Raw genomic sequence first — 13,152 nt, 5'->3', positions numbered from 1 at the left:
GCAGAGTGTTTTTTTTTTCTAAGTTCAGAGGTCTTTAGAAAACAACTTATTTTTGGAATTACAGTCCTTGTGGCTCAATAAGGTTTCTAGCAGCTGCTCCTTTGTGTAGCAGCAGTCAAATCTTCCTCTAAGTCAGTGTTATGGATTATTTGTCATGTAACTTGCTACTCGTCAATAGCTGTATATTTTTAGCTCCATTCTCAGCTACAGCAGTTCTGTCATGACCATAAGCTGGTCTGTGATGAAGGCACTTTTTATTTCTTACCTTTCTGTGTAAATAGATGTCAATTATTGCACAACCTTTATATTCTTCATATCGATCTGTGTGATGTGATTCTTGCATTTGAATTTTAAACTGAATTTATCCAGCAACTTTAGATACTTTCATTTATTCCTATAATTATCTGCTCAAAGCATTATTTTGGTGACACAGTGAGTGAGAGAGAGCAAACACTGAAGTCCAGCAGTGGTCCCAGGCCAGAAGGGATGTAAGGCCTCTCCAGCCTGCTGTGGGTCTGACACGGGGGTCTCCTCCCAGATGAAACAACTCCTCAGCCGTCACTGAGCTGAGCCAGCATACGGAGGATTCTCATTTCAGCCACTTCACATCTTGTTTCTGCAGTTATGATCCACACCATATGGCTATATGTGGCGGGAGAAATAGGTGGATTAATAAATCTGTGGAGCTTTTTCTGCATTACTGCAAAAAAAACAACAACAAAACAAAAACACGATATCATAACTCTTTGACAAAATACCTATATCTCTTTCACATTAAGACTTCCAGGAGGGATCCAGATGCTTTGTTGCTGCTTTATTGGAATCCTAAAAAGCCTAGATTGAGCTCAGGTGGTTTTTTTCTACCAGATAGAAACTATAACCACAGATCTGTGTGTTTTGAATTTAATGGAGAAAACTGGACCAATGTTCATTAATGCACTGATTGTTTTCTGCATCGATGCTTCTCAAAGTGCAAAGCCATTTTTTCACAACCTGTTTCATACTAAAACTGAACCTTTTTTTGTTATAAGGACATTCAGAAAGCTTTTAAAATAATCAAATAATCAAATCAAATCCAGAGGACCCCAAAGCACTTCACACTACATTCAGTCATTCACCAGTTCATACATACATTCACACATGACATTATAGCAACAGTTGCCTTGGGGTGGTCTAACAGAAGTGAAGCTGACATGCACCGGCTCCACCAGGCCCTCTGACCACCTGCAGGATGCAAGGCAGGTGAAGTGCCGTGCCCAAGAAAGATGAAGCAAGGTTTGTGAGCCAACAATCCAAACTTCCAAAACCATTGCCACCATTTACTGAGCACTATTACATTTTGTTGATGTAATAGTGAGGGGGATATTTTCTTGTTCTCAGTCATTAGTCTGAACTGGATTTCAATCAGCCTACCTTAGTGTGGTTGCAAATCATTTGACCATTTTTGTGTGCCCATGTTCCGAAAGCTACTTCTTGCAGAATAAGGCACGAAGTCACAAAGCTCAAATCATCTCAAGCTGGTTTTCAAACACTAAACTTCCACAATCACCAGATCTTTATCAACAGAGCATCTTTGAAATGTGGTGAAAGTCAAGACTGGCATCATAAATGTTAAGTCTACAAATCTGCACCAGCTGCATGATGCTTTAATGTTGATATAGATCAAAATTTCTATGGAATATTTCTGAACCTTTGATAAATGTTTGCCATAAAAAAGTAAAGAAGAAAATAGTCTGAAAACTGTATATACCAAATTCTGTCTAATACAGAAGCGGATCAGGTTATATTTTACTATTTTGGATTAATGGACCTCCTGAAGTTAGTGTCGGTCCTCAGCAGATTATGCTGAGTTGGAGGTAGAGCTGGAAGCACCCAGAGCACAGGTGCAGGTTTTGGATGAGTTCGAGCTCTCAAAATTTCTGACTCGCTGAGAGCACATTAAGTACCCACATCCTTTTAGCCACTACTTGTCTCTTCCTGTCCTTCATAAGCAAACTATGGACAGGCATTTCCTCAAACACTTTTCCAAATGATTATGGAAAAAACAGAAAAGCTTTTCATGTCTATTTCAGTGGTTGTGCATGCATGGAAAAACGAACGCCATGAGTGTTTGCGTGTGTGTGTGTGTGTTTCATCCCCTCTTGAGACCAAGAGGCTGTAGAGATGAGAATGACTGAAAAAACTTAACTAGCAAGATAAAGTAGACTAATACATAGTGGACTTTTAATCTTTTTTTTTTTAATTCTGATCTGGAATTTTAACAGCTTACATACTCTGAGTGTTAAACTCTGTGAGTGTGTCAAAAAGACTAAGCCACCCACAGCCTCCCGAGGTTCAACAACCCATCCCTGCGTCTGGCCTGGCAGCCTGGCCAGGCCCTAAGCATTGGATTTTTTTGTTTATCCCTCACCCAGATCTGGACACACATAATCAGAGAAATAGCAGAATCTCGTGGCCAACCCAAATACATTGTTTTGTGAAAAGAAAGATCATAAGGTGAGCTTAGTACATTTATTTTAAGGCACTTAGGGGTCTATTGCTACTTAGATTTTCACAGTTGTCCTGATAACCTGGGCCTAAACTGATAAGACAAGTAAGTAGAAAAATAAAAACTCAATTCTAGGACTTTTTCTTATCACCATTCTGTTGTGGAAACAATAATAAAATGCAAATATATTTGCATATGATTTCCAAAAAAGAATGGCCGTAATCATACAAACATCATTTTTATGATTAGGCTACGACTTTTTAGTCTTGATTTGGCATAAATGCAGGTTTCATTCCAGAAGACATTTTGTCTTCTCTGTAAAAAATGTGAATTTTTTTTTTATATCAAAACTTAGAATTGCCTCCAGCAAGCAACTGTTTCTCATTACCTGAGGGTTTAGACCCTCTGTATGAAGCAAAGCGTAGAACAAGGGGTGGTTTTCTACCTGGCTAACATTATCTTTACCAGATTGCAGAAGTGGAAAGGATTTCCCTTGATGAACATGAGATCCAAAGCAAGGCCTTATTTTATGTTGAACATTGAATCTCAACATTATGGCTTTCCGTTTCATAAATATGGCTTTGAATCTCATAATTTTCCTTTTGAAGGTTTAAATTATGACTTTGTATCTCAAAGTCATGACTTTAAGAGCCGAAATTATGATTTTCTGTTGGGGTTTTATTTCTTCTTTCATTGCAGAAATGAGCTTCCATTACAGTGTCCCCTGGGGAGTCTAAAAAAAAAACTCTTTTAAATGTTTTATAGAATGTTTTTCCAATGTCTCAAGACGAATTAAAACTCTTAATGAAAAAAAAAAAACATCCTAAAAGGAGACGCATGAAAGACTGGCTGATTCATGCACTAACACGTTCAAACTGTAGGTGGCGCTACTAATCTGATTTCGTCCTACGTTCAATATCAAGAAGAAGAACAGAACCTCTTCCATGGAAACAAGGGACGCCAGTCTGCTGGTATGAGTGAGCGAATCATTAAAACAAGATGAAACTGGTTATATTGTGTTGTTCGGTAGATGATGGTTATGAGATTTCCGAATGAATCCAAAGAAAGCGCAATATGCAGCTGAAATTAGCTACTACCGATTTAGCTGCAAACTAGCTAGGAATGTTTCTCCTGTGTGGTAAAAACCAAAGAAGAGGAACATGTAAGGGGAAACAACGACTGACGACGTAACGTCCAGAAAGGGTTCGGACAGCTCATGAGAACCAGCTGAAATATGTGGAAAGTAAGCGGTCGGAGTTCGGCTCTGAACCGGGCAGAGGCGCTGCTGTCAGGCAAGAGGAGCAGCACAAGAGACGGAGGAGGCTCCACACACGACTCAACCACCAAAACACAGGTGTGCACTCACAGTCCGGGACGTTTTGAAAATGTGTTTTCATCGAAATCATGGCGCTTCGAAAAGAATATAGATGCTCATTTTAGAAAGATGTGGATAGTGAATTATGCAGTCATACTAATAATTATTTGTAAACATGTCATTTGCATAATCCATGAATATTTTTTCTTCTACATGAATATCATCATGGCTACTTCACTTTAGACATATCTAGGAACTTGACAAGCAATACCACACGAAAAAATAAATAACTCTTTCATCTCAAGGTCTTGGATTTCTATGTAGATTGTTCTGTGTGTAAGGTATCAGCAGGAGCTGAAACTAGAACGATTAGTGGGATCAGATCCTCATATCAATGAAATGATTGATGTAAGAATCATCATTACATTGAGGTTGAGGTGTTTAAATTTACTTTTAAGAGCAAACAAAATAAACCACTGTACACTTTGTAGGAATTAATTCCTACAAATTGAAGACTTTGGTGACATGCTGTCACCAATAACAAAAAAAATGTCACTGTTCACTTTTATGAAATAAAAAAAAAAGAAAAAGAAGTGACTAAATATGCCAACGAGTCAATGTGAGTTTTTATGACATGGAAAATAATAAAACTAGGACAGTCAGAGTTCTTGTTGAACTCTACTGTTGTTAGCACCATTTTCAACTGATTGAACTTATTTAAATTTGCAGAAACTGGAAGCTAGTGCTATTAATTGAAGGTCAACTTGTCAATTTCTTTCCATGTACTGTTAGTGACATGTATAATCCTCTGATCTAACTGGTCATGCTAATTGTAAGATGTTAATATTTTATTTATGACAGTAAAAATGAAACAAAATGTAAATATTTAATTCTACCCCTCTGCTGTTAAACTGCTTTCTGACAGAGATTAGAACACAAATGAATTTGTTGCACCTCTCCTTGTGTCTAGGGAGCCTCCTTCAGAGCTGGACCTGTTCCTCCAAACAGCCACAACTTGTTCTCTGACCTCAGTGACCTCTCCTCAGACACCTCTGCTTCTAAACAGACTGCTGAATCTCCCAGATTTGCTAATACACAAGAGAACCTTGAGATAAAGGGAGATTCAACCCAGGTGAGTTATAGTAATGTCATCATTAAATACAGTTGAATGTCAAGGGAAATATAAAGAGACATTTTTGGTTCCCCTTGTGAAGAGGTGTTCAAATTTACCTTTTACAATCTAGAAGAAAAACGGTAGTGTGTTGGGGACCAGCTGTAAATCAGGTCCTCTCCTGGTCACCAGGTATCCATAACAACCATTATGTTCTATCTGAGTACTAAGTGTTTTTTTTCTTTCTTTTTTTTTTTTTTTGATTGATTGATTTATACAAGAATTAAGATTTTTTTTGTCTTACTATTACAAACATAATCATGTACAGTTTGCTTTGGACAGATGTAATTAAGCTTTAGGGCATAAACTCTCCATGTGAGTTTAGCATGAACAATGGATCACGCTCACTGTTGAGCAAGGTGAAAGATCTATGAAAGAGGGCCTTTCAGTCTATTTACCATTTAACCGAGTCCTAATCTTTGGTCTGATTCCTTTGCTTTAGGATCTCAGACCTCAGAAGTCACTGGCAGAAGGGAGCAGGTTCCTAAAGAAGGCTCCAAAACCAGCTAACAGCAGCCACTCGCCGGTCAGCAGGAACCGAGCACAGGCTGTGGTACAACCAAGGTGAACTCCTGTTCCTATAAAAGCTCTATAAAAGGTCTAACTAGATTGTCAATTGATCTATTTTGCGGTTTCTTTGGTCAGATGTGTGTCATCCTCCCAGGGTGGCTTTCAGGCTCCAGCCTTGCGTAGGCTAGCTGAAATCGAGAGTCGTGTCCGGAGCCGCAAGCAGGAGCTAGAACAGGCTAAGAAGGCCTCAGCAGCTGTCCTCAGTCCAGCCTCGGATGTGGAAATGGCACCAGAAGCAGTCGTCCAGACCAAGGAGGCCTCTGCGGCACTGTCAGCGCAGTTCAACACTGACCAGAGCCAGAGGGAGAACCGTTTCCTCAAAAAGAAAAACCGCAGCAGCTCTGCTACCCCCGAGGCAACAAGACATGCTGCTGCTGGCGTCGGGTTCAGATCAAGAGCCGGAGATGCTGTTGAACTTTCTGGGGGGTTGGAGAGGAAGCCAAGGAGACCAATGAGCGGTGTGAGTCTGGAAAGTGATGAAGAAGACATGAGGAAACTGCTTGGAGACTCAGTAGAATCGATCAGCAAGTCCGGACCCGGGAGATCTTCATCTGTGAAAAGACCAGACAGGGTAGGTTTGCTTTCACTTTGTCTAATTTAATCTCTTTGAGATAATTCAGCTATAAAACCCCCTGGAAAAAAATCTGTCTTTATGTGTTTATGGTCAAACAAGAAATTGCACTTTAAATATGTGACTGTTTGCACAGATCAGTGTTAGCCCCGCCCACAGCCCCGCCTCTTGACTTTATTGGACGATTTGATGGACAATATTATTTTGTGGTAATTCTGCAGCAACAGGAATCATGAAATATTTAATTATATATTTCATAAATTACCTACATTGGCTACTGTCAGTTTGCATTTTAATAATTTAGTGACATATTTAATAAAATTACGTGTATATTAAATGATTTAGCCATTTTTTAAACACTTACTTATTTCTTGGTAGATTTAAATAATGATTTAAGGATGTATTTATTTGATAATTTTGTCCCCTTTGGCCCTCCATACTGCTGCTCTCTTATGGAAAAAAAATATGATCATTTTGGTCAATATTAAAAATATTCTAAACTATTGATTACTGAAAAAAATGTGTGCATTTCACTTAAAAAAACATCTAATTGCATTAAACATTTTCTGAGAAATGTCTGCATTAAACGGTTTCTGAGACATTCTTGTATAATGTAGTATTTATTCAAATGTAGATTTTTATGTAAATATTAAACAGATCCTCTTCCCACTACTCATTCTTGGTGTGGAACATGCCAAACTAATGGAAAAAATACTTGTTTATTTGCTTTTGTGATCATTTGGATCAAAATTGAACAATTCATTTGATTAATTAAGCTCTATTACTTACCAATTTCCAAAGAATTTGAAGTCAGCTATTCTTCAGTTTATACAAGTGAAAACTTTTCCAGGAGTGAATGACTCAGTGGGTTCACCACAGCGTCAATCTGTGAAACGATAAAAGTCTGATGCTGAGCACAGCAGCAAACGTCCATGGGAGCAGGATAAAACAGATGGATGAGAGTGCTGAATAAGCCGGTTGAGGTCTGGACCCCAACCTTACTGAATCAGTGGAGGTGGGACCTGGAGACGCCACCGCCTGATGTGGGGCCACTAACCTCAGTTACCTGAAGCAACAACAGAAAGAGAAAGAGAACTGCTGTGGACGTCCTCCACAGCAATGTCACAGACTCATACATTCACAACAGAGACGGTGAAAATTACACATTCATGGAGTTAGTTTTTTTTTTTTTGTTTGTTTGTTTTGAGGTAGTAAAATGTTAAAAGTAGTGATTTTAAACTGAAATTTTTTGTTTTTGGTAACACTTTATTTGAAGGGGTGTGCATAAGACTGACATGACACTGTCAAAAACATGACATAACACCAGTCATGAACACGAATGAGTCTTTATGAATGTTTATGACTGTTGTCATGAAGAGTCATTCGGTAAATAATGACACTTTTAATGCAAAGTTGCTCCAAAAGTTGCATTGAAAGTCCATTAAAAATGCCAACTTTGCATTAAATTATCATAATTTACAAAATCATGCAACGTTGGCACTTTTAATGCAACTTTTACAGCAAATTTGTATTAACAGAGTCATTATTTACCGAATGACACTTCATGATAACTGTCATAAACATTCATAAAGACTTCTTTTTAGTTTCATGACAGATGTTATGTCATGTTTATGACAGTGTCATGATGTCAGTCTTATGCACACCCCTTCAAATAGTGTTACCTTTTTTTTTTTTACCTGGGTTGTTTCACTGAATCCATCAGGGGATTTTGGTGAAGCTGTACTGCTCTGAAAACCTGAGCAGATTTAAAAGCCTGGCTGTTCTTCCCTCTCATGCAGACACTCAGCAGTCCCAGTGAGGAGGATGAAAGGCAGGCTGCTGCCCACCCTTCACCGCCCTCTCCTTCCTGTCACAGCTCTCCGTTCCGATTCACCGGCCAGGCCCGGGCCCAGTTCAGTCCTTCGGCGCTGTCTCCATCACCCCCTTCCCCCCACCGTCCCTCCACCACCCCAGAGAGGCAGGGCTCCACTCAGAAGGCAGAGGGTCCGCGGCGCTGCCACTCATCCTCGTCAAGCCATGCTGAAGTGCTTTCTCTGGAGGAGCTGTTCCCTGTGGGGCCGGGATCTGAGCATCCACACAGTCACATGAGTTCAGCTTCTTCAGAAGGTGAGAGGGGCCCATCAGGGGAGGAGAGCAGCTTTACCCCTTAGTTTGACTGAAAGCAGAGAAGGTCAGACATCAGTAGGCTTTAACATTATTCTTGTCCCTCTTCCTCTCATGCATCCCAGAAGGCCCAGGAGGTACGTCCATTTTTCCTCTCTTGAACCAACACACTGTGCCTGGTGGATTATTAGTGTTTTGGAGAAGTTTTGTTCTTCTAGAACAGCTGGATTTGTTCTTAAAATTAAACAAACCCTATTAATTATTTCGACTTCTGAGCTCAAGTGATTGGACTGGATTTTATTTAGGAGTATCAGAGTAAAAGGGGGCTAAATTAAGTTTATACAAAATATGATTAGAATGTTTTCACAGTTTACAATTTTATTTTTGCAAAGGATTGTTTAGGATGCAACAATTGTTGACCAAAATACCATTTGTGATAAATAGGATTATTTAATCAGTTTGACAATGCTGAGGAATTTAAGTTATACAAAAAAAAAAACAATAAAAAGTGAAATCTTCAAGAAGGTAAGGCAAGTTTCTTAGTGCAGCACATATCAGCAACAAGGCAGTTCATGATAAAAATGACAAATAAGACACAAGTTGAAAAACAGATGTTATGATGTTGCAGTTATCCTAAACAGGTGAGTTTTCAGCTTTGATTTGAAGGAACTCAGTGTTTTGGCTGTTTTGCAGTTTTCTGGAAGTTTGTTCCAGATTTGTGGACTATAGATGCTGAATGCTGCTTCTCCATGTTTGGTTCTGGTTCTGGGAATGCAGAGCAAACCAGACCAAAATACATACTTAATGTATTGTGATGCTAAGCTGTTCAGTAATTTATAAAATAAAATGTTTTTAAAGTCCATTCTCTGAGCTTCAGGAACTGTAGAACTAGGTGATGTGCTCTATCCTGCTGGTTTTAGTCAGGACTCCAGCAGCAGCGTTCTGGATCAGCTGCAGCTGGAGGATTGATTTTTTTAGGCCAACCTGTGAAGATACTGTTGCAGTAATCAATGTGACTAAAGATAAACTCATAGATTTTGCTGAGTCATTAGTTCTTTAATTCTGGAAATGTTCTTCAGGTGATAGAAGGCCAACTTTATAACTGTCCTTATGCATCTCTAACAATTCAGATCAGAGTTCATCGCTACACCCAGATTTCACTCTAATTATTAGTTTCCAGCTGTAATAGCTGAAGCTGTGTGCATCGTTCCTCTTTAGGTCCAAAGATAATAACTTCAGTTTTGTTTCTGTTCAGCTGAAGAACATGGTGGTGATACCAGTACTGTGGTTGAACTTTCCTCAGATCAGTCTCAGAAAGTATCTCACTAAAGTTACTTCAACCAAAAAGGATAAAACTTCTGCCATTATTAATAAAGAACTCAACATTTAATTGAGTGTCTTAATTTTTCCACAACTATTCCAAGTATCACGTGTTCTTAAAGATTACACTGAACGTTGGAAACAGAGAAAGTAAAATGTGGATTTATGGTATCTGATCCAAGCGCCTCCATTTTCCCAATCTGAATTCAGATCCCACAACGTGCATTTCAATCACACAACATCCCTCTAAAGCAGGGGTGCCCAAAGTCAGTCCTGAGGGCCGGTATCCTCCATGCTGTAGTTCTCTCCCTGGTTTAACGCACCTGGATCAAATGATGGCTCATTAGAAGGCCTAAGAAGAACATTGACATGCTGAAATGGTTGTTACTATCACCAGAGAGTGAACTAAGACATGCAGGATGCCTGCCCTCGAGGACCGACTTTGGGCACCACTGCTCTAGAGGTATATTAAAGTTGGTGGTTGGAACATGACAAAATGTGAAAGGTTTAAGGGGTGCGAATACTTTTTCAAGACACTAAGTTCTCAAAACAGAGCTGCTAAAACTGCAAAGATGCTACATCCATCTGAGACATCAGCATGTGTCAACATCGGTGGCCTCATTTATTAAGAGAAAACTATTTTCTGTTGCTTTTCTGCAGAGATCAGGGTCAATGTGATGACTCTCGATGAGCTGATTCCCTCTGAAACGCCAGAAAGACAGGTGGGAACAAAACGTGATGGAAAATCAGTGTAATGATGTCAACTTAATCAAAAAAAAAAAAAAAAAAAAGCTTCGATATTAACCCATGTTAACTTTTTGTTCCAGAGCTCATTAGATTACCAAAAGACTCACTTTGCTGATTTGGTCTTGGTGCCAATGCAGAATCAAAACAAAATGGCCGACGTTGTTCCTGGATCCCAAAGTAGACGCCAGTTGTCACCATGGGAGGAGGAAGAAGAGGCGGTGGTGGACTATCACAGCAACTTTGACACTGATTCTAGCGCCAGGCAGATTTCAGAGTACCTAGGAGGAGGTTATGATGAGGAAGCAGAGGTCAGGTCAGACATTAGATCAGAGGTCAGATCAGACGTCAGATCAGAGGTGAGATCAAAGGTCAGATCAAAGGTCACACAGGCGGTTTCCAGGACAGACGAGTCTCTCAGGAAGACGGAAGATGATTATTCCAGTACTTTCTCCAGTGTGAGATCAGAATCGTTCAGCAGAAGCAGACGGAGCTTCTCTCAGCATTCAAGAAGGCACGCTTCAGTCAGGAGGAGTTTCAAAGATGCAGCAGCACAGACTTGGCCTGATCCACCAGGTTACTCCTGGTCAGCAGGTCAGTCTGCGTTCTCATTGATATTTGTCAGACTGAGTTCTGATCATGTTCATGAAGCTTTGTCTGAACCTTGGCTCTCGTTGTTCTGAAGGTATGGCTCCGCTGGACCCCATGGTTGGCAGGATCTACATGGGACCCACATTTGTGGCCCCCCATGCCTTCAGTGCAGACAGGTTAGAAGGTACGTTCACTGGCCCCGGGCCAGATTGAGATGCACAACCTCACCTTTGGTGCTGAATTAAAGGGAGTTTATGGTTGTTGGGTGGGGGCGGGGATCACAAACCACAGAGAGTTCTCTTTCTGTGAGGTTCGACTAGATCTTTTGAAATCATCACTAAGACAGAGATGATTGGTTTTCAAAAAGATGGGGGAAAACCTTAGATAGTTCATCTATGCTTTCTGATTGTCTTTTTGAAGCTAAAGATGTTCTGCATCGCCATCTATGGGTGGAATGCTGCGTTTGCAGGTTGTAGTAGTCTCTTATGACGATAAGAGACTACTTTTAGTTATTGCAGCATCCAGCTTTCAGATTCCTGCTCTTCTTGTTTCATATATAAATATAGAATGCTCTTATATTCTATTCATGTACTTTGTTGTAGCTCTATCTACTTTATTAGGCAATCCACTTTGGAGCTATGCAGACTAAGAATAGGTCATATTTAAGGTAAAAACCTAAAAATCTGTATTATTTATGTATGATCTTCTCACATTTTGGCTGCTATTATTTCACTTTTTGATTTAAAAATAATATATATATATATAATTTTTTTTTTTTACGTCCTGTGGAGGTAGATAACACCAGCGGATCATTGATTTAGAACGTCATGAGTTCTGCAGAAGTAGTACTGACCAGATTTCTTTTTCACTCCATCAGCTGTGAGCATGTTGGACCCAGCTGGATTTGCTCTGAATGAAATGCTGAAGCAGCAGCTGGCCATTACCAAGCAGTTCATAGAGCGCAGTGAACACCTCCATGCCTGCCTGATGCAAAGCCTGGAACCCCCCAACTACAGATACACCACGCTGGAGGAAACCATGCGGGTCAGCCTTAGACTCTTGTGTCTTAAAAGAATTTGAATTAACATGATTTACAACAATGTTTAATTTCCCTTTGGGGTCAATAAAGTATTTTTGAATGTGCTACCTTATCAGGATCTTTATTTGCAAATAAATGTTGTGTCTTCAAATGTTTTTTAGTTAAGACAAAAGAGCTTTTTCAAGGGTGGTTTTGTTTCCATCATATCTCCTGATGTTTTGAAGTTGCTATTTCAGGTCAGTTTCAAAGTTATTTGGAAAGTTTGAGTCTAAAACTGATTATGAGCAGAATTCAATGGGATGTCTAGAACTGCACCAGCATAGGAGTATAGATACTGCAGGTCAATGGTCTGTCTAGCATACTTTCCATTCTATCTTCTTGATATATTCATGCCTCTGCATTATGACATTTGTTTACTTAAAGCTGCAGTATGTAACTGTTACAGAAAATGTTTACATATTTGTTAAAACTGTTGCCATGTCATGACAGTTTATTAGATAATCTGTCAAAAGATCGATCTCCTCCTCTGAAGAAATGCACCACTCCCTGACCAAATACCACCAATCAAAGCCAGGAGGGGCTTAGCGCTTCCAATCAAGCTCATGTATTTGCTGCTAAATGTGCTAAGGGTAAAGAAAAGTTTCCCCATCATCGGTGACCATGCTAACTAGCCTAACATTCACAATAGGCTATGCTAGCTGCAGCATAGCAGAAAGCAAGGGATGGGGTGATTGACAGTACCAAGACCCGCCTCCTAGCTTTGATTGGTTGTTTCTAGTTAGTACTGGGAGCAGGTGAAGAAAAAAAAAAAAATCGAGCCCTTCCTGCTTCCAGTGCTAACTAGAAACAACCAATCAAACAGATATCAATCTTCTCATACCATACTGACAGTTTCAACAGATATGTGGAAAAATATATTTTTTATAAGTTACATACTGCAGCTTTACGACTGTAATTCTTAGGTTAAACTTCAGAATTTGTGAATTTTCAAAGCAGGTTGATGATTAAACTTTGTTTTTCACAGAGCATTTGCAGGCGCAGACGTCCCAAACCTCACAGGGAGAAAACGTAGAGGAGGTTCTACAGAAAATGGAGGCGGAGCCAGCTGCTTCAGAAACATCCTGACCACTTTCTACACATTCACTAAAACATTTTAATAATGGATTGTTATAGCAAGGAAAAAAAAATAAACGGTTAGAGTTAATAAAGTACTGTTTTG

At 39.6% G+C, this 13,152-nt stretch overlaps 1 protein-coding gene across 1 annotated transcript; it reads left to right on the top strand.

Annotated features, from left to right (window-relative positions):
• The first annotated feature begins 2,990 nt into the window (after positions 1-2,990).
• On the top strand, positions 2,991-13,144 carry cunh19orf44 (chromosome unknown C19orf44 homolog). Its single transcript, XM_014976375.2, has 10 exons — positions 2,991-3,842; positions 4,774-4,935; positions 5,417-5,538; positions 5,620-6,115; positions 7,915-8,242; positions 10,220-10,281; positions 10,387-10,897; positions 10,989-11,078; positions 11,772-11,938; positions 12,958-13,144. Exons 1-10 carry the CDS (start codon positions 3,723-3,725, stop codon positions 13,003-13,005), a joined length of 2,106 nt encoding a protein of 701 aa, XP_014831861.2. The 5' UTR covers positions 2,991-3,722; the 3' UTR covers positions 13,006-13,144.
• The last annotated feature ends 8 nt before the right edge of the window (positions 13,145-13,152 follow it).

This window comes from Poecilia mexicana, unplaced genomic scaffold, assembly GCF_051168715.1.
Source record: "Poecilia mexicana isolate PSO_F unplaced genomic scaffold, ASM5116871v1 scaffold_4, whole genome shotgun sequence".
In the NCBI taxonomy this organism is placed as follows: Eukaryota; Metazoa; Chordata; class Actinopteri; order Cyprinodontiformes; family Poeciliidae; genus Poecilia; species Poecilia mexicana.
Note: the sequence above shows the minus strand (reverse complement) of the source record. Positions and strands in the feature narration are given on the sequence as shown.

Coding starts and splice junctions, on each gene's coding strand:
- cunh19orf44 (XM_014976375.2), top strand. CDS start 3,723: ATGTGGAAAGTAAGCGGTCGGAGTTCGGCTCTGAACCGGGCAGAGGCG. Junction 5,539..5,619: donor CAGGCTGTGGTACAACCAAG/GTGAACTCCTGT, acceptor TTCTTTGGTCAG/ATGTGTGTCATCCTCCCAGG. Junction 10,282..10,386: donor CTGAAACGCCAGAAAGACAG/GTGGGAACAAAA, acceptor TTTTTGTTCCAG/AGCTCATTAGATTACCAAAA.